Here is a 19,148-nt window from a genome sequence, read left to right on the forward strand (position 1 = left end):
GAGTTTCAGATTTAGGGGCATTGTTATGCCACCCTCCTTTTCTGATTTTTTTTTTTTTTTTTATCCAGATAGAGCGGTTCTCAGAACCAAATCTGGGTATCTTCCTAAGGTGGTGTCTAATTTCCACCTTAACAAAGAAATTGTAGTCCCGGCCTTCCAGGGGCCGGATCTTTCTGCTGGAGATGCATCATTGGACGTAGTACGTGCCTTAAGGATCTACTGTACATGGATCGTACCAGTGCCATCAGAAAGACACACTCTCTTCGTTCTCTACGGATTTCACAAGAGATGATTGCCTGCTGATAAGCAGACACTGGCGAGGTGGCTTCGGATGACAATTTCAGAAGCATACTCTCAAGCTGATCTCCCTGTTCCAGCTAATGTCTCTGCTCACTCTACTCGTAAGGTAGGTCTGTCATGGGCAGCACAACGTGGTGCTTCAGCAGAACAGATATGTAAGGCAGCCACATGGTCTTCCATTAACACATTCATTAGACATTATGGGGTATATTCAATTGCAGTTGAAAGCAGTTTTCTACTTTTTTAGGTCAGAAGGGGTTCCGACCTATTCTGTACACCCCAAAATTATCCGACAAGTCGGGAATTCTGACTTGTTGGAAAGCTTGTGGATCGGCGGAATAGCCACCGATCCGTGTGCTTCTGTCAGAAACGGGGCCAAATCTGACAGGTTTTGTCCCCCTTTCCAACCATCTTTGCTAAATGCACGCACCACCGCTATGGCAGTGTCAGCACGCAGGGGGCTTGTGGCTACGCCAGTGGACTGCTGATGCGGACTCCAGGAAAGGCGTGGAAGGTCTACCATTCACAGGAGAGGCCTTGTTTAGAGACAAACGGATCTCCAAAGCTACTGCGGATGAGTCTACGTATCTCCCTTCCGCAGCTCCCCCAGCCAGGAAAGCTTATTCAGCTTTAAATTTACAGTCTTCTACGGCCTCCAGAGGCGCAAGAGTTAAACCACGCAAACCAGCAAGTGCAGGTGCTCAGGAACAGAACTCGGGCTCTGCTTCCTCAAAGCCTTCAGCATGACAGTGGACAGCGATGGCTGGAGGACTGTCACGTGGGAGCCCGACTAAAATTCTTCAGTCACATGTGGTCAAGTTTGTGCCAGGATCCCTGGGTCATAGATCTTATTTCCCAGGGCTACAGACTGGAGTTCCAAGAGCTCACAGATTCTTCAAATCAAGCTTACCAGCTTCACAAGAGGCAAGTATAACTTTACAGCAGGCCATCTGAAAACTGGTACAGACTCAAGTCATTGTTCCAGTTCAACCTCATCTGCACAACAAGGGGTACTGTTCCAACTTGTTTGTAGTACCGAAACCGGACGGTTCGGTACGACCAATTCTGAACCTCAAGTTCTTGAACCCGTTCTTAAGAGTGTTGAAGTTCAAGATGAAGTCTGAGAGCGGTGATCTCAGGTCTGGAGGAAGGGGTATTCCTATTGTCTCTGGATATCAAGGATGCATACCTTCACATTCTTATCTGGCCGCCTCATCAGGCTTATCTACGGTTTGTACTGCAGGACTGTCACTACCAGTTCCAGGCCCTGCCATTCGGTCTCTCCATGGCACCGAGGGTGTTCACCAAAGTGATGGCAGAGATGATGTTTATACTCCGCAAGCAGGGAGTGAATATAATTCCGTACCTGGACGATCTTCTGATAAAGGCACCGTCCAGGGAGAGGTTGCTTGGACAGCATTGGTCTCTCAACCAAACTTCTCCAGGATCACGGGTGGATTCTGAACCTTCCGAAATCTCACCTAGAGCCAACACAGAGGCTCCCATTCCTGGGAATGATACTGGAAACAGAGTCGCAGAAAGCATTCCTTCCGTTGGAAAAGGCATTGGTAATCCAGTCGATGGTTTGGGATGTCCTGAAGCCAAACCGGATATCGGTGCATCTATGCATTCGCCTTCTGGGGGAAATGGTGGCCTCTTACGAGGCGCTTCAATACGGAAGGTTTCATGCAAGACCCTTCCAGCTCGATCTGTTGGACAAATGGTCCGGATCGCATCTTCACATGCACCAGAGGATCCGTCTGTCGCCAAAAGCCAGGATCTCCCTTCCGTGGTGGCTACAGATTTCTTACCTCATCGAGGGTCGGAGATTCGGAATTCAGGACTGGATCCTGTTAACCATGGACGCAAGCCTCAGAGGTTGGGATGCAGTCACCCAGGGGGTGCAGTTTCAAGGAAGATGGTCTAGTCAGGAAGTCATCCTTTAAATCACATTCTGGAACTCAGGGCCATATACAACGCCCTTCTGCAGGCCTCTTATCTTCTTCACGATCGGGCCATTCAGATCCAGTCGGACAATGTGACGACAGTGACGTACATAAACCGACAGTGCGGAACGAAAAGCAGAGCAGCAATGTCAGAGGTGTCAAGAATTCTCCTTTAGGCAGAAAAAAAACGATGTGGCGTTGTCAGCTGTCTTCATTCCGGGAGTAGACAACTGGGAAGCAGACTTTCTCAGCAGACACGACCTGCACCCAGGTGAGTGGGGCCTTCATCCGGAAGTGTTCAGGTGCTTGACACGTCGGTGGGGATATCCACAAATTGACATGATGACCTCTCGTCTCATCAAGAAGCTCAAGCGGTATTGTTCTAAGTTGAGAGACCCACAGGCAGTGGCAGTAGACGCTCTGATGACTCCATGGGTCTATCAGATGGTGTATGTGTTTACTCCACTTCCTCTGATCCCAAGAATTCTCAAAAGAATAAAAAGGGAAAAGGTTCAAGGAATACTCATTGCTCCAGACTGGCCAAGAAGGGCCTGGTACGCGGACCTTCTGGAGATCCGTGGCCTCTACCTCTTCGCAAGTACTTCTGCAACAGGGCCCGTTCTATCAGGACTTACCGCGGCTACATTTGACGGCGTGGAAGTTGAAAGTTATCCCGACTATGATCCAAGGCAGGAAGGGGATAACACCTAAACATTACCACCGTATTTGGAAGAAATGCGTCTTGGTGTGAGAGCAGAACTTACTCTGCGGTGGAATTTCACCTGGGACATTTCCTGCTTTTTCTGCAGGCAGGTGTGGATGTGGGCCTACGTCTGGGCTCCATAAAAGTCCAGATTTCGGCCTTGTCCATTTTCTTTCAGAAACAATTGGCTTCTCTCCCTGAGGTCCAGACGTTTTTGAAAGGGGTTCTGCGCATCCAACCTCCCTTTGTGCCTCCCACGGCACCTTGGGATCTCAATTTGGTGCTGCAGTTCCTCCTATCGGACTGGTTTGAACCATTACAGGAGGTGGACGTAAAATATCTTACGTGGAAGACCGTCACATGGTGGCCTTGCCTTCAGCAAGACGTGTGTCGGAGCTGGGGGCTTGGTCTCTCTAATTTTCCATAAGGACAGAGCTGAACACAGAACGCGTCAACAATTTCTTCCGAAAGTGGTGTCTGCGTTTCATATCAACCAACCTATTGTGGTTCCGGTTATCTCCGACACTTCCGCTACTTCAAAGTCTTTGGATGTCGTGAGGGTTTTGAAGGTATCTGTAAAGAGCACAGCTCATCACAGGAAATCGAACTAGCTGTTCGTTCTATATGATCCCAATAAAATTGGGTGTCCTGCTTCAAAGCAGACAAATGCACGCTGGATCAGGCTCACTATCCAGTATGCTTATTCCACGGCAGATTTGCCGGTTCCAAAATCTGTACAGGCCCACTCTACTAGATCAGTTCGATACTTTGTCCTCTGAGGACCTTCAGTTTCGTCAATCAGTTCTGCAGGAACCTCAGCACTCTCCCGCCCGGTTTGGGAGCTTTGGTACATCCCCATGGTACTAATTGGAACCCCAGTTTCCTCTAGGACGTAAAAGAATATAGGATTTTTATTACCTACCGGTAAATCCTTTTCTCGTAGTCCGTAGAGGATACTGGGCGCCCGCCCGATACTTCGTTCTTCCTGCACTGTTACTTGGTTAAGTATTGTTGGTTCAGCTGCTGCTGTTCCTGTTTAAAGTTGGGTTAGCATAGCTTTCCTCTGTTGTGTGTGTGCTGGTTCGGAATCTCACCACTATCTTTATCTATCCTTTTCTCAAAGTATGTCCGTCTCCTCGGGCACAGTTTCCTAGACTGAGTCTGGTAGGAGGGGCATAGAGAGAGGAGCTAGCTCACACTATCAAATTCTCCTAGTGGACCCATCTATACCCCATGGTACTAAATGGAACCCCAGTATCCTCTACGGCCTACGAGAAAAGGATTTACCGGTAAGTAATTAAAATCCTTTTTTTTTTCTTTTTTTTTTATAGTAATGATGCACACACACACACAAAAAAAAGGAGAAGAAAAATTGATGTCGGTGATTATTTTTTTTTCTTTTATTTTCCCTTGCCATCACAATGTCGTCATTTCAGATTTCAAATGAGATAACATCAGTACTGTGCATATTGCAAAATCGTAGTTAAAGATTACTTCACATTTTCTACTAGCTCTTTAAGAAAAATAATTTGTTTGAAGATTGGTGAATCTACGCAGACCGGAAAGAGATACTGGCTAGGATTTCAGTAGCCTCAGGCTTTATTCTGAAGTGTACACCTTTACAAGGTACTCGTGTGTAGGGAAACCAGTTCTTCTGTCAAAACGAAAAAGGAAATCATTAATTAGCATTTTAACTGCAACAATATAAAAGGGAGAGTAGCGGAAACACAAATTCTGACACCTACAGTATAATACGTTCCGAAACACTTCTGACCTTTGTAAGCAAAATCTAATGCGTACACATAACATGTAATAAACATGGACTTTGTATAGGCATGCTATTGACCTATTTAATCAAATAAACGCAACTCAAGATAACCTGTTTTAGTCTGCAAAGAACTTTTTTCGTCCTTAATGTATTTCATGACCAGAGTGAAGATCACAATTTTTGTAGTGAATCAGTTGAGTAGATGAAATCAGTATGGATGACCGGCATTCAGTATCCCGGCATTCATAATACAGATGCCGGGATCCCGATGTTCAAAATACAGATGGGTAACTAGAGGGTGTTTCCCCTACCCCCTAACCCTTTGGTCCTGTAGCCTAAACCTAACACTCCCACCCTAACCCCCCCGGGTGGCACTTGAACCTAACCCCCCCCCCCCCCCCTTCCTGTCCCTAAACCTAACCCGACGGCTGGTCTAATAGTCGGGGTCCTGGCTATCGGGATTCCTGCGTCGGTCTCCTGCCACTTTCAGAGTTCTGACATCTGTATTCCAATGGGTGTCTGGATTCCGGCGTCGGTATTTCGTCTGCCGGGATTCTGACAGCCGACATATTCACCGCATCCAGAGTGGATAACATTTAGAAGGGTGCAGCCATCAAAAAATACATTTATAGTAATTCCATAATTCATTTTTTTATTTTTCCCACCTCTCCTGCACTCCGTCCAAGGTCCACTTTACCAAAGAATCACTTACATTTTCCAGTCCCTAAAAAATAAGCCTTCCTAAAATCTAGCAACTATAGTCTCCTATGATTATTACCACTCCTTTTTAATGCTATTTTAGTGATGTTCTGCAATAAGTGCTTGTCCAGTTCATCTTCCTGATCGGGTGGTCTGTAGATCACTTAAGTATAGCACCTGCCGCCATAGAAATGGATTTAAGAGTACTTATACATTTATAGCTTGAGTGGTCTTTAAAGGAGACACCATTCAGAAGGCTGATTTTGTAGGGATTGGAAAATGTGTAAACAATTCTTTAGCAGAGTGGAGGAACTGGAAGGAGTGCAGGAGAGGTTGGGGAAATTAAAAAGTGCAATACTAAAAGCAATCGACCGTTGTATCTATTGGGTTAGGAAAAATACAAGGAAAAGGAAGCCAGTATTAAGTATTGTGAAATCAAAAAAGATGGCCTTTAGGAAATATAAGCTGATGCAAAATAATGAAGACAAAGATGTGTATCTTGTTAGACAGAAGGAGACTAAAAAGGTAATCAAATGGCCCAGTCAGTAGGCAAAGGGGTCAAAACCTTTTTAGGTATATAAGCGAAAGGAGAAAAAAAAAGGTGGAATAATGAGACTGAAGACGGAGTGGAAGTATTGTTGAGGGAGACAATGTAATTATCAGATCATTTTAATAATAATTTTTGTTCAGTATTTACTACTGAAAGAGAGGGGAAGGGGCCACAGTTCAGTTGCAGGGATATTCAGAAAAATGAGGCAGAAACAAGAACATTTACAGAGAAGAAGGTCCTAACAGAACTCCCAAAACTGAAAGTGTTTAAATCATTGAGGCCAGATGGGATACATCCAAGTATACTAAAAGAGCTTAAAGGGGTTCTGGTTGCACCATTAACAGAATTATTCACCCAGCTGCATGAGTAATTCCGGAGGATGTAATCGTACCCGTACCTCACTGCTAAAGAAAGATGGTGTTTTATGCCAACCTAGTTTTGGTCCAAAAACCAGACTGAAGTAACAGACCTATTTTATAGTTAAAGTAATTAAATTCAAAGTTAACAATAGACAAATTCATAATGGAGTCTATAAAGCCAATCATAAACAGATGGAGACAAGTGATGTGTTTGCATGTGTAGACATCAAGGATGCCCATCTTCATATACCCATTTGGGCGCGCTATCCGAGTCTGGTAAGATTTGCAATTAGGGAAAAGCGTTTCCAGTTTAGGGCTCTGCCTTTTGGGCTGGCAATAGTTCCTCGGGTATTTAAAATGTACAAAAGTCATTGCAGTTATGTCGAGTAATCCCTTAGATGATTTACTGTTCAAAAGACAGATCTTCTAAGGGCATTGGAAGTGTGTCCGTGACATGGTTGGGTTATCAATAAGAAAAAGTCCAGTTTGGTTCCCAGTCGGCAAATGGAATTTTTGGAGCTAAAATTGAATACCGAATTGGATAGAGTTTTTCTGACAGAAGAAAAGATCAGAAATGTTCATAAATATGTCAGAAGAATTTTAGGACTCCGATGTCTATCAGTTCTCTGTTGCATGAAACTTAGGGAACATTTAATTTTTATTTGAAACTATCCATTATGCGAGATTCCATTCCAAAATGATCCAATTAAACATCCTAAGGAGTTGGTCAGGATCCAATCGATTAGCAATCAAAACAGTTCATTGTCTCCAGAGACACAAAGGTGCTGACTCATGACAAAAAATCTGAACATAGACCGTTGCTACCTTTACCTATACTGGAAAGGGATTACTACAGATGCCAGGCTTCACGGATATGGGGCAGTCATAGTGAACGAACATTTTAAGGGTGTATGGTCCAGAAAGTAAACCAGTATTTCTATAACTGTGTTTGAGCTAAGAGCGGTTCTGAACACATTAAAGATGGCAGAAGATCATCTTCTGGGAAGCCAATAAGAATTCAGTCAGACAGTACTATGACAGTAGCATCTAAGTGGTTATTACACACCATATTAAAACTGGTTTCAAACTGAACCTTTCAGATTATAATGAAATTTGGTATAATAAATGCTGCCATGTAAAGAAAAACCCTAAATCTTAAGGTGTGTACACACAGTGCCATTTTTCTTACGATTTTGACTATATACTGGTTTGCAGTTATATACCTTTTAAAGCTGCAAATTTTTTTCACTGAACATTTGCTATTAACATTTTTTTTTTAAGTTGTACTTGCAGCTCTCCTAATTGAGCTAGAGGGTTGGGCAAGCCGTTTAAAAAACAACTAACAAAAAACATCTCGTTTGGTGTTTAAATTGATTTAGATCAGTGTTTGCAGTGGTTGGTGTTCAAATTGGTTTAGAGAAGTAAAGAGGAATAAAGATGGAGGAAAGTAACAGGTACAAGGCTAATCATTCTTCTAATAAGAAGTCAAGAACTGTTTCACAATGGATTATTTTCTGAAATTCCAAAAATTGGTAAAGTTTGTGACTGCTGCAGAAAACAACTTGGTACACTTTGAAAAGAGCAAGAGGGTCATTGTTTGGTTGCTCAAGAATATCTAGTATCAGATTGTGAAAAAGATCCTGATTATACGTTACAGGATTCCGAGGCTGTCTAGGCTATTAACACAACTCTTCAAGTGCTAGGAGAATCTCCTGTAAAAGCTAAAAAAGCAAAATACAAGCAGTATTATTTTAACCATAAAACGTATATTTTTCATGACAAAGTTTTCAGAGAGTGATATTGAGGCTCCAGATGAATCCACCTTCAGCAACCTAAAGGGACACTTCATTAGTTCAACCAGCAGGAAAAAGAAACTTCTGATTTTAATTTATTTGCCTGAATTATGGAGTGTTAGGAAAATATTGCATGAGTTTAATGCTCTTAATTACAAGCAAAGAAGCTCTTAATGGGCGGACACCCGTGGACATACTTGATGGCAGTGGCTGCGGCATTTTTGTCAGTAGTTAGGATATGCAAGTCTTCACGGCGTCATAGCATTCCTCGCCTGAATCCCAGAAAAGGAACGCTCATGATTGGCTACGCTACCAATTAAAAAAAAAAGTGCTGCGAATAGTCATTGGCTCGCACACGGCGCCATTTTTAAAAATCAAGATGGCCGTGGTGAGCCATGTCATTACCCCGTCCCCTTGGGCTGGCTATATTAGCCTGCTCGAGACAGGACCAGCAGTCTGATGGCAGAGGAGGAGGTGGCTAGTGCTCCTGAAGACTCTGGAGTCCAGGGTGGGCGGTGGCCAATGCAAAAGAGCTCACATGGCCACTGCCTCTCAAGTGAAGATCAAAGAAGATGATGCTGGAGGAAGCCCTGGGGAAGCAGCGGCCATGTGAATGAGTAGAGAAATTATATTAGTAAAACATTTGGTGTTGTGTGCCTTTAATGCTCTGCATGCTGGTACTTCTGGTTCTCCAAGTACCAGCATGTGGGGCAGGTTTGCTGTGACCTGTAGTGCCACTGTAAAGGACAATATTACTTTATTCACTAGCACAAGCTATCAACCCCACACCCACCACCCAGGGGTGCGAGGTATAGCCCCAGGTTTCAGCCCATGTCTGTGGGACCCCTCTATTGGGGGAATCCCCACCTCCACAGTAATCCCCGGCCTGGGCTGACAAGTTAGGGGGTGATGAATGCTTCAGCCATGGGACTCATCAAGTGAGTTCCCTGGTTGTGGCATTAGCGCTCCCCCTTCCCTGCTAGTTGAGCCCGGTTCCGGTTTTAAAAATACAGGGGACCCTTACTAATTTTTTCCTGTATTTTTAGAACTAGTACTGTGCTGGTTCCTTAAATATGGGGGGCCCCTACGCATTTTGTCTCTCATATTTCTTGAACGAGGGCTGAATCAAAATGGCAGCCCACACGTGCCGAAAAGCGTGGCCAATGTATGAACCATCCCGACACCTGCAGCTGTCAATTTCAACAGCTGCATGGTATCGATGCCCATACACCACAGCAGGAACAGAGCTTTCCCTGGCTGTGGCAGGTTTCGGCTTCTGACTGCGCTGGGAATCTTCCGTGAGTGGCGAGATCCCGCACATGTGCACCGGATCCGGCCTGGACATGGAGACACAGTGCTTCAGCACTGAGCTGAAGCGTTGCGTGCTCCGGGAACATCGCCGGAGGGAGGAGCTTTGGCTCACCCACTTCGGCAGACCAGATGTTAATACATATTGTTGATGTCCCTTCTTGCTTCGCCTCGTTTACCCATGGATTTGATACATGACAGGAGCTGGTTGGCTGGTACTTTATTTCCGTCCACTTTATCTCTTTCCAAGGCTTAGTACATAGACCCCTAAGTGCTGATACCTCTATTCCTCACTAACACCATGGTTATGAAGTTGTCCCCCAGATGAATACAGAGAGAGAGTAAGTACCAAAAAAATCTTGTTTGAATTTGTACATAGAAGTAAATTGATGTGTATTTATCTTTTTCATTTGGTTTATTCTTTTAGTCTAAAATTGTGAATCTTGGAGTTCTTGAACAGAAATCTGTTTTTTGTATCCTCCTGGAAGAAGCCCTTGATCATAAGAACTGTAAGTTCAACCAAAGTTTCAAATGATCAAACTTTTTTTCCTCTTTTTATAATGGAACATGCAAATAAACTGGTACATACATTTTTTTTTTTTCATCATCCGCACAATAGCAACGCTATGAACTTGATAAATGAGTGCAGGAGTAAGCATTCTCCCTTTTTTTACATTACTTCGTGATTTACATACTAGAATTAGAATTTTTCTTTTGATTTATTTGGCTGCATTTTATATCAAGCCCTTGACCCCAAAGCCATCATGGTGTATGTAATTTCAGTCATTTTGAGAATACAACTAATAGTAACATACTCAGAGGATATATAGTTGGATTAAACTGGAAAATAAATCAAACCATAAATTAAATACACGTAATAAAATAATAAAGACAAAGACATAACAGTCAAACCTGTATTTTAACAAATATTTACTACAGAATCAGGAGTGGAATGTAAATTGATTGGAGTAAAGTTCTAATAAGGCACATAAATGTTTTGCAGATGACATTCCTCTAAAAACAATAAAAGAGATGGGACCGTCCAGCATAGATACAGAGTTACGGAACCTGGCTCCTGAAGGTGGTGGTTCTGTAGAAGTGATGCAGAGTTTCTTAAAAATGATTGGGAGAATGTTGGACACAAAACGTGATTTTGAGCTTGCCCAAGCTTACCTTGCTTTGTTCCTAAAGGTAAGCATTGTTTTTTTTTTTTTTGTTTGTTTGTTTTTTGCAAATACAGATGTTGCTCTACTGTTTTTTAGTATCTTTTTTAATTTTCCTAGCAATTTGTGGATGTATATACTGTAACAGAAATGTTCACCATTTTTCAACTCTTGGCACACTGAACATGATTAGGCTGGTTTCTCTAGCATCCATAAGGGATATTGCCGACAGAATTAGTACGATGGGGTATAGAAGGGCCCAAAGGAGCCAGTGCACTTAAAATTTCTTCAACTGGGTGTGATGGCTCCTCCCCTCTATGCCCCCTTCTACAGGCGGTTTTAGAAAAAAGTGCCCTCAGGAGAGGATGCACACTCTGCAGCTCCAGAGTTTTTTCTTTTTTTCTTCAATTTCATTTAAAACTCTTGTTTGTTTCGGTATGCTGTTTGGGCAACAGCATACCTGCACCATGGGAGTTGGGGGGAAGACGGAAACCGGCCTCATGAGATGCAGAGCCGCTTCTCTGCTGCAGGACCACCGTCCTAAGGGCCTGTTTGTTCAGAGGGGCACTGCGCCTTAGTTGTCGCAGCCGCAGCTTGCCGCACACCCCAACAGAGCCTGAAGGTGATCGTCGTGGCGAGTACAAACCGCTAGGGCCCAAACCCCCCCCCCCCCCCCTGGTCAATTGTGCTGCAGACGCGTGGGTGAGTCGTACGGGTCCCTCCTGCGGGTGCCCCTGTGTGAGACTGGCAGGAGGTATGTTGTACCAAGCATTATTTGATGCTACACAGCCTGTGGAGACATTGCCAGTATAAAAATAGTAGCTTCGGCGCCATAGTTGGGGGCGAGCTACATCAGAACGGGCTCAGCTGCATTTTGGCGCCTTCCTCTGCATAAGCGAGCAGCAGCCTCCATACAGCTCCTCAAAACGGTCACAGGATCACTGGTACCGGGTGTAGAGGGGGAGAGCCGCCATCAGCAGTTTACAAATTATCTGTACAGCAGTATCACTGTTTTATTGTGCTACATAAAACGCTGACAGTCTCACTGGGGCTGTGCAGCGTTGGGTGCGCTGGGGTCCTCTCTTCTGTGTTTCCTCACATGCAATAGGGCAGGCTTGTATTGTATTCAGTATGTGTTGTATGTGTATATTGTGTGTGTTTCATTATGGTGAAACAGAAGTTATGCAGTGTATGTAATGCCAGATTCTCCCCTGTTTCATTGTGCTCCATATCCTGTGAGCAGTGTAGTCAGTCATCACAAAATGCTGATAACAACATGGGGGAGAGTCCAGAGCCTTCCTGGCTGGGGGCTATAAAAACTATGATGTCGGATATGTCCTCTCAGCTCACTGCCAATGCCAATAAAACACAAGAACTGCAACATGCAGTGGCTAACCTAACTGCTAATGCTGATGCTTCCCATCCCCTGCTGTCTACAGGTGCACAAATACGTGCTTTACCTGCAATCCTATCAGATTCTGATGATGACATACAGGCGGATGGGGATGATGGGGACCCCATTAGTGGGGTTTCCACCTCTACAGAGGGTGTAGAACCCCTCATATTGGCTATACGGGATGTGTTAAAGCTTCCCCTGGAGGGCGCTACTAATCAGCAGTCATATTTCCTCCCACAAGACAACCTGACTGTCACCTTTCCTGATTCCAAAGAAGTGGATGATTTATTTAAATTAACCTGTAAAAATCCAGATAAAAAATATCAGGTGTCCAAAAGATTTTTAGATACCTTCCCATTTGCCCCTGAAGGCAGGAAATTCTGGGAAGAATCTCCAGCAGTAGACCAGTCTCTCGCCTTTCTAAAAAGGCGGTGCTCCCTGCTCCAGCTCTTACAGTAAAGGTCCCGGGGGATGGGAAAATAGAGACCACGCTAAAATCTATCTACACTGCTGGAGGTGTAGCTCAAAGGCCGGTCATTGCTGGTTGCTGGATGACACATGCCATTCATACATGGGCTACTCAGATTCAGGAGGGTCTTTCGAGTGATATGACCTTGGTTACTACTGTAACTTTCCTGAAACATTCAGGGCACGGCAAGAGTCCTCTGTGACTCCCTTAAAGAGATTGGCAATATAAATACTAGAACCACTGCTATGGCTGTGTCTGCACGCAGAGCCATATGGTTGCGTCAATGGATTGCAGACGCTGATTCCAAACGTAATGTGGAATCTCTTCCCTTCACAGGTGAATGGCTCTTTGGAGGTGAATTGGATACATGGATCTCCAAAGCTACTGCTGGGAAATCCACGTTTCTCCCTTCAGGGGCTCCGCCTGCTAGGTGTATCTATCCGGGACCGTCTACTCAGTCCTTTCGGTCCTCCAGATTTCGATCTAGGGCCAGGGGTGCCTCCAATGCAGCTAGAGGCTCAAGAGGTAAGCCTGAGAAACCAGCCATTGCCGGCTCTCAGGAACAGAGCACCAGTTCAGGTTCCACAAAGGCTCTCGTGGTGGGAGCTCGGTTATGTCACTACAGCCACATCTGGGACAGTTCCTGCCAAGATGCCTGGGTAAGGGACCTTATCTCTCAGGGTTACAAGCTGGAGTTCGACGGTGCTCCTCCCCAACGGTTTTTCAGATCAGGCTTGCCAGTTTTGGAAAATATGCGTGTTACGCTACTACTGGCCATAGACAAGTTGGTCCAGTCCCAGGTCAATGTTCCAGTACCCCTGCTACAGCAAGGACAAGGTTACTACTCCAGTCTGTTTGTAGTGCCAAAGCCAGACGGGTCTGTGAGATCCATTTTGAATCTGGGGTCCTTGAATCCTTACCTGAAGGTTTTCAAATTCAAGATGGAATCTTTGAGAGTGGTTATCGCGTGCCTGCAACAACAAGAATTCCTCATGTCCCTGGATATCAATGACGCCTACCTACATATCCCGATTTGGCCTCCTCATTATTATTATTACCAGTTATTTATATAGCACACACATATTCCGCAGCACTTTTACAGAGAATATTTGGCCATTCACATCAGTCCCTGCCCCAGTGGAGCTTACAAACTATATTCCTTACAACACATACTTGCGTACACATTCACGCTAAGGTTAATTTGTAGGGAGCCAATTAACCTACCAATATATGTTTGGATTGTGGTAGGAAACTGGAGTACCCGGAGGAAACCCACGCAAGAACAGGGAGAATATACAAACTCCACACAGTTAGGGCCATGGTGGGAATCGAACCCATGACCTCAGTGCTGTGAGGCAGTAATGCTAACCGTTACACCGTCTGTGCTGCCCAGGCCTATCTTCGGTACGCCCTACTTGAACGATCACGATAACAGTTTCAGGCGTTACCCTTGGCCTGTCTACAAATCCGGGGGTGTTCTCGAAAGGTGATGGAGGAAATGCTGTTCCAACTCGGAGTCCATGGGGTCAACATTGTCCCTTATCTGGACGATCTCCTGATAAAAGCAAGTTCCAGGGAGCTTCTACTGCTCCATATAGATCGCACTATCCAACTTCTGTCTCACCACGGGTGGATCCTCAATCTACAGAAGTCTCAACTGGAACAGTCTCAAAGGCTCCCGTTTCTGGGTATGATACTGGATACTGTAGCTCAGAGAGTGTTCCTCCCAGAGGACAAGGTGAGAACACTTCAAGAGACGGTTCGCATGGTTCTCCGACCTGCTCGAGTTTCCATTCATCTTTGCATAAAATTATCGTGGAAAATGGACGTTTCGGGATTTAGAATTGGATCCTCCTCACGACGGATGCGAGTCTGAGAGGATGGGGAGCTGTCACCCAGGGGGCGCAGTTCCAGGGCAGGTGGTCTGCCCAAGAGGCCCTACTTCCGATCAAAATTCTGGAACTTCGGGCTATCTACAGTGCTCTGATTTAGGCCTTTCCACTACTCAGGAATCAGGCGATCCAGGTTCACTTGGACAACGCCACGGCAGTGGCATACATCAATCGACAAGGAGCAACAAAAAGCAGGGCCTGCATACGAGAAGTGTTAAAAAAAACTTCTCTGGGCGGAAACAAATGCAAGAGCGCTGTCCGCAATTTTCATTCCAGGAGTAGACAACTGGGAAGCGGACTTCCTGAGTCTCCACGACCTCCACCCGGGAGGAGTGGGGGTTACATCCTCAGGTGTTTCAACAGATTGTCGACAGGTCAACTTGATGGCGTCTTGCCTCAACAAGAGGCTTTGCTGCTACTGCTCGCGAACCAAGGACCCTCAGGCGAGTGCAGTGGATGCACTGACGTCGCCTTGTCCTTACCGGCTGGTCTACCTATTTCCTCAAATTCCTTTGATCCCAAGGGTGCTCCAACGGATCAGACATCAAAGTCCAAGCAATCCTCTTTGCGCCGGATTGGCCCCGAAGGGCATTGTATGCAAATCTTCTGGACATCTTCATAGAAGACCCTTGGCCTCTGCCGCTAAGAAAGGATCTTCTCCAGCAAGGACCGTTCTTCTACACGGACTTACGGCGGCTTCGTTTGACAGCATGGAAGTTGAGCGGAATATCCTAGCTCACAAAGGGCTTTCCAAAAAAGTAATCGCCACTATGGTGAAAGCCAGAAAACCTGTGATGTCAAAACATTATCATATCTGGAGGAGATATGTCTCTTTGTGCGAGGAACGCACGTATCCACCTGCGGAGTTTCACTTGGGACGTTTCCTATGTTCCTGCAGGCTAGTTTGGATAAAGGCTTACGTCTGGGTTCCCTTCTTTCAGAAGAAATTGACTGTGTTGCCAGAAGTTCAGACCTTTTTTACAAGGGGTACTCCACATACAACCTCCCTTGTGCCACCTACGGCACCCTGGGCTTTGGATGTAGTGTTGAAATTTCTACAGTCATCCTGGTAGAGCCTCTGATGACGGTAGAAGACAAGTACCTCACATGGAAGACAGTGATGTTATTGGACAAACAATAGTAAATGCTTGCTCATTCCTGGAGATAATTTATGTATCAGGTGCTGGAAAGGGGGAGGGGTCACAGACAAACAGACAGAGAAGGGGGGGTGTTGCAAATCCCACCCCTACATTTTCCTTCAGCACACTAGAAAATTACCTGTAACCATACCTGAACCTATCTGCAATCATTTGTAAACTAATTCTCTGAATTTCTATTACCAAACACATGTTTAAGCTGCTGCGCCACTTCACGGCTTCTCTGATGTCAGCAGTCCTAACACTACATGATTGCAGTGCCCACATAGGGCCATGTAATTTGTCACAGTAGGCCTCATGATAAAGGCTATTACTAAAACACATCCAGACAGAGAGCTAACTTACCCAGGAGCCACCCCCAGGATCTCCCATTGGCACTACAAGGAACAGCATGCCTTCCAAATACTGCTCCCATTCAATGCCTCTCGCACACAAGCAGACAAACAATGGTAAATGCTCGATCATTCCTGGAGAGGGGGAGGGGTCACAGAAAAACAGATGGGAAGGGGGGTTGCAAATCCCACCCCTACATTTCCCTTCAGCACACTAGAAAATTACCTGTAACCATACCTGAACCTATCTGGTAATAGAAATTCAGAGAATTAGTTTACACATGTTTGCAAACACATGTTTAAGCTGCTGCGCCACTTCACGGCTTCTCCGATGTCAGCAGTCCTAACACTACATGATACATGATAGCAGTGCCCACATAGGTCCATGCAATTTGTCACAGTAGGCCTCATGATAAAGGCTATTACTAAAACACATCCAGACAGAGAGATGTTATTGTCCCTGGCTTCTGCTAGACGCGTCTCAGAATTGGGGGCCTTATCGTGTAACAGTCCATACTTGGTCTTTTACGAGGACAGAGCAGAGCTCCAGACTAGACAGCAGTTCCTGCCGAAGGTTGTCTCCGCGTTCCATCTGAATCAACCTATTGTAGTTCCGTCCTGTTCTGATGCTTCGGCTCCTCCGGAGTCTTTGGATGTTGTGCGTGCTTTGAAGATCTATGTCAGGTGCACAGCTCGGGTCAGGAAGACGGATTCTTTATTCATGCTTTATGATGCGCAGAAAAATGGTTCTCCTGCTTCAAAGCAGACCATTGCTCATTGGATTAGGCTTACTATCCAACAGGCCAATGTGTCGGCAGCCTTACCTGTTCCTCAGTCTCTGAAGGCCCACTCTACAAGGTCAGTGGGCTCTTCCTGGGCGGCTGCCCGTGGAGTCTCGGCCTTGCAACTATGCCGAGCGGCTACCTGGTTGGGAAAGAACACTTTTGTGAAATTCTACAAATTTGATACCTTGGCCAAAGAGGATACCCAGTTTGGGCAAGCGGTGCAACAGCAGTCTCCGCACGTTCTGGAAGCTTTGGGACATCCCAATTGTACTAATTCTGTCCCCAATATCCCTTATGGATGCTAGAGAAAATAGGATTTTAAATACCTCCCGGTAACTCCTTTTCTCGTAGTCCATAAGGGATATTGGGCGCCAACCTCTGTGTGGTGACTTATGCAGGTTATCTGTTCTGTGTCTCCTGTTCAGCTGTTGCTGTTTTTCTGTTGCCAGCTGTTGCTGGCCAGGTTGTTATGGTGTGCTGGTGTGAGAATCTCACCACACTTCTTCATGTTTCCTTCTCTCAAGTATGGCACTGTTTTACCTGTAACTGCCTGTAGGATGGAGCATAAAGGGGAGGAGCCAGCACACCCAGTTGAAGAAATTTAAAGCGCACTGGCTCCTTTGGACCCGTCTATACCTTATCGTACTAATTCTGTCCCTTATGGACTACGAGAAAAGCACATTTACCGGTAGGTATTTTAAATCCTATTTTTTGGGGCATCTCCACACAAATCTAAATGGCAATGCAGTATATAAAGACTACAGGGGCTCCTAAGCTGCTTACTAATGGACCTGGCAGTCTCTTCCATGGGGCCGCAGCAACCCCGAAGGGCCCTACAGAGGCCGCAGTGTGTTATCATCCCGTGGGAACATGTCTGCGGTCTGGGTCTTCTGCAGACAGGTTTCCTCTCCAGCGAGAGGTGTAGGCCCCATGCTCTGAAGGAGAGGACCCGAACCGTAGACATGCTCCCATAGTAATGCTAACAGCCAGCAGCACCGCCGGCTTGTATGAGTGCATGGTGATGACGATGATGGCAGTCACCAGCAGTAGCTTGCTGCTTTTTGTCTCAATGAAGATTCATATCTGAAGTTGATAGGTGTTTTCATTAATTGCACGCGCATGAATTTTGAGAGCGTATTTTTTATTGAATTGTTTTGCTACTTTCATTCGTACGTGAGACAGAAGATTACTATTGCAGAGGGTTATTTATTCTTTAACTCAAACAGAATTCAAATTCGCTATCTAAATAAATGGTAATATGGAGTTCTGTGTGTGTGAGAGCTGGTAGGGTGTTAGTTAGTTAGACATGTCCTGAGATTCTTCCCAATCACCATGTGGGAGTAAACACGCTACTTTCACATGCAGCTTATTCTTTGGCTGCATATGGATCCATCTATTCATGTTTTATAGACATGATGCCCGCTAGCAGCCTGGGAAGGCTCAGGAGCCAGTGATTAGAAAAAGAGGCAGATTTAAGATTCCTGTGTTTTGCCAATCTAAACTAAACTAATTTAGACCAGTTAGGTCAGTAGTTGCCCAGTGAAGGTTGTGTAGGTAAGCATTCGTAGACTGATGTGTTATATTGGTATCTCACACTTGTTAAATCATCTGCATTATTTTCAGATCCATCTGAGGTTTATCTCATCACAGTCAACGCTACTAGAGGAGATTTCCAGGTTATCAACCCTTCTGGAGCAGACCTGGTTGCACATGCAGACCCTGTTTAACCAGAGCTTGTGCGTGCTAAACTACATGAAAAGTGCTTTACTGTGAAACCATTATCCTGTCACTATCCTATCTACACGCGTTTTGGACATTAACAGTCATTTGTAGAAAGGCAAAGACTTTAATGAATGGTTACTAAGTATTTGCTGGTGTTCCAATGGTAATTTCCCAAATATGTTGTGACTAATCATAAATATGGCTAAATGCATATTGTAACAGGAATTTATAAACTACAGTACGTGTATATATCAGTGTATTGGTTATATGTCCCGTATCCCCGTTGTGAGATGACAATCGATCATTTATTACAAATACATTTGTACATTTATTGCATCAGACCAGTACCTCTATTGTTTGTATAATCTCTCCTTAGATTTATACAATTATAAATGCTGTGATGCCATCATTCTACAATTTAGAATTTACAAGAATGTGTCAAGATTTCTTTTACCAATGTAACCTACAGAGCTAAATGCAAAAGCAGCCATTATTTACCCTGCACAGAAAAAATATAAACCACCAAATCTAAATCTCTCTGCACATTACATCTGCCGCACCTGCAGTGCAACATAGTTTCTCTATCGTCCTAGTGGATGCTGGGGTTCCTGAAAGGACCATGGGGATTAGCGGCTCCGCAGGAGACAGGGCACAAAAAGTAAAGCTTTATGATCAGGTGGTGTGTACTGGCTCCTCCCCCTATGACCCTCCTCCAAGCCTCAGTTAGGTTTTTGTGCCCGTCCGAGAAGGGTGCAATCTAGGTGGCTCTCCTAAAGAGCTGCTTAGAAAAGTTTAGCTTAGGTTTT

General features: G+C 45.0%; 1 protein-coding gene across 1 annotated transcript in view; it reads left to right on the forward strand.

The window, feature by feature from the left end:
* Positions 1 to 18,683, forward strand: part of WDR36 (WD repeat domain 36) — a 260,444-nt gene extending 241,761 nt beyond the window's left edge. The window contains exons 21-23 of the mRNA XM_063964112.1: positions 9,854 to 9,935; positions 10,430 to 10,617; positions 18,244 to 18,683. Of these exons, the coding sequence (XP_063820182.1) occupies positions 9,854 to 9,935; positions 10,430 to 10,617; positions 18,244 to 18,393 (420 nt within the window). The 3' untranslated portion in view covers positions 18,394 to 18,683. The remainder of the gene's footprint in view (positions 1 to 9,853; positions 9,936 to 10,429; positions 10,618 to 18,243) is intronic.
* The last annotated feature ends 465 nt before the right edge of the window (positions 18,684 to 19,148 follow it).

The sequence above is a fragment of the Pseudophryne corroboree genome, chromosome 1, assembly GCF_028390025.1.
Source record: "Pseudophryne corroboree isolate aPseCor3 chromosome 1, aPseCor3.hap2, whole genome shotgun sequence".
Taxonomy (NCBI): domain Eukaryota; kingdom Metazoa; phylum Chordata; class Amphibia; order Anura; family Myobatrachidae; genus Pseudophryne; species Pseudophryne corroboree.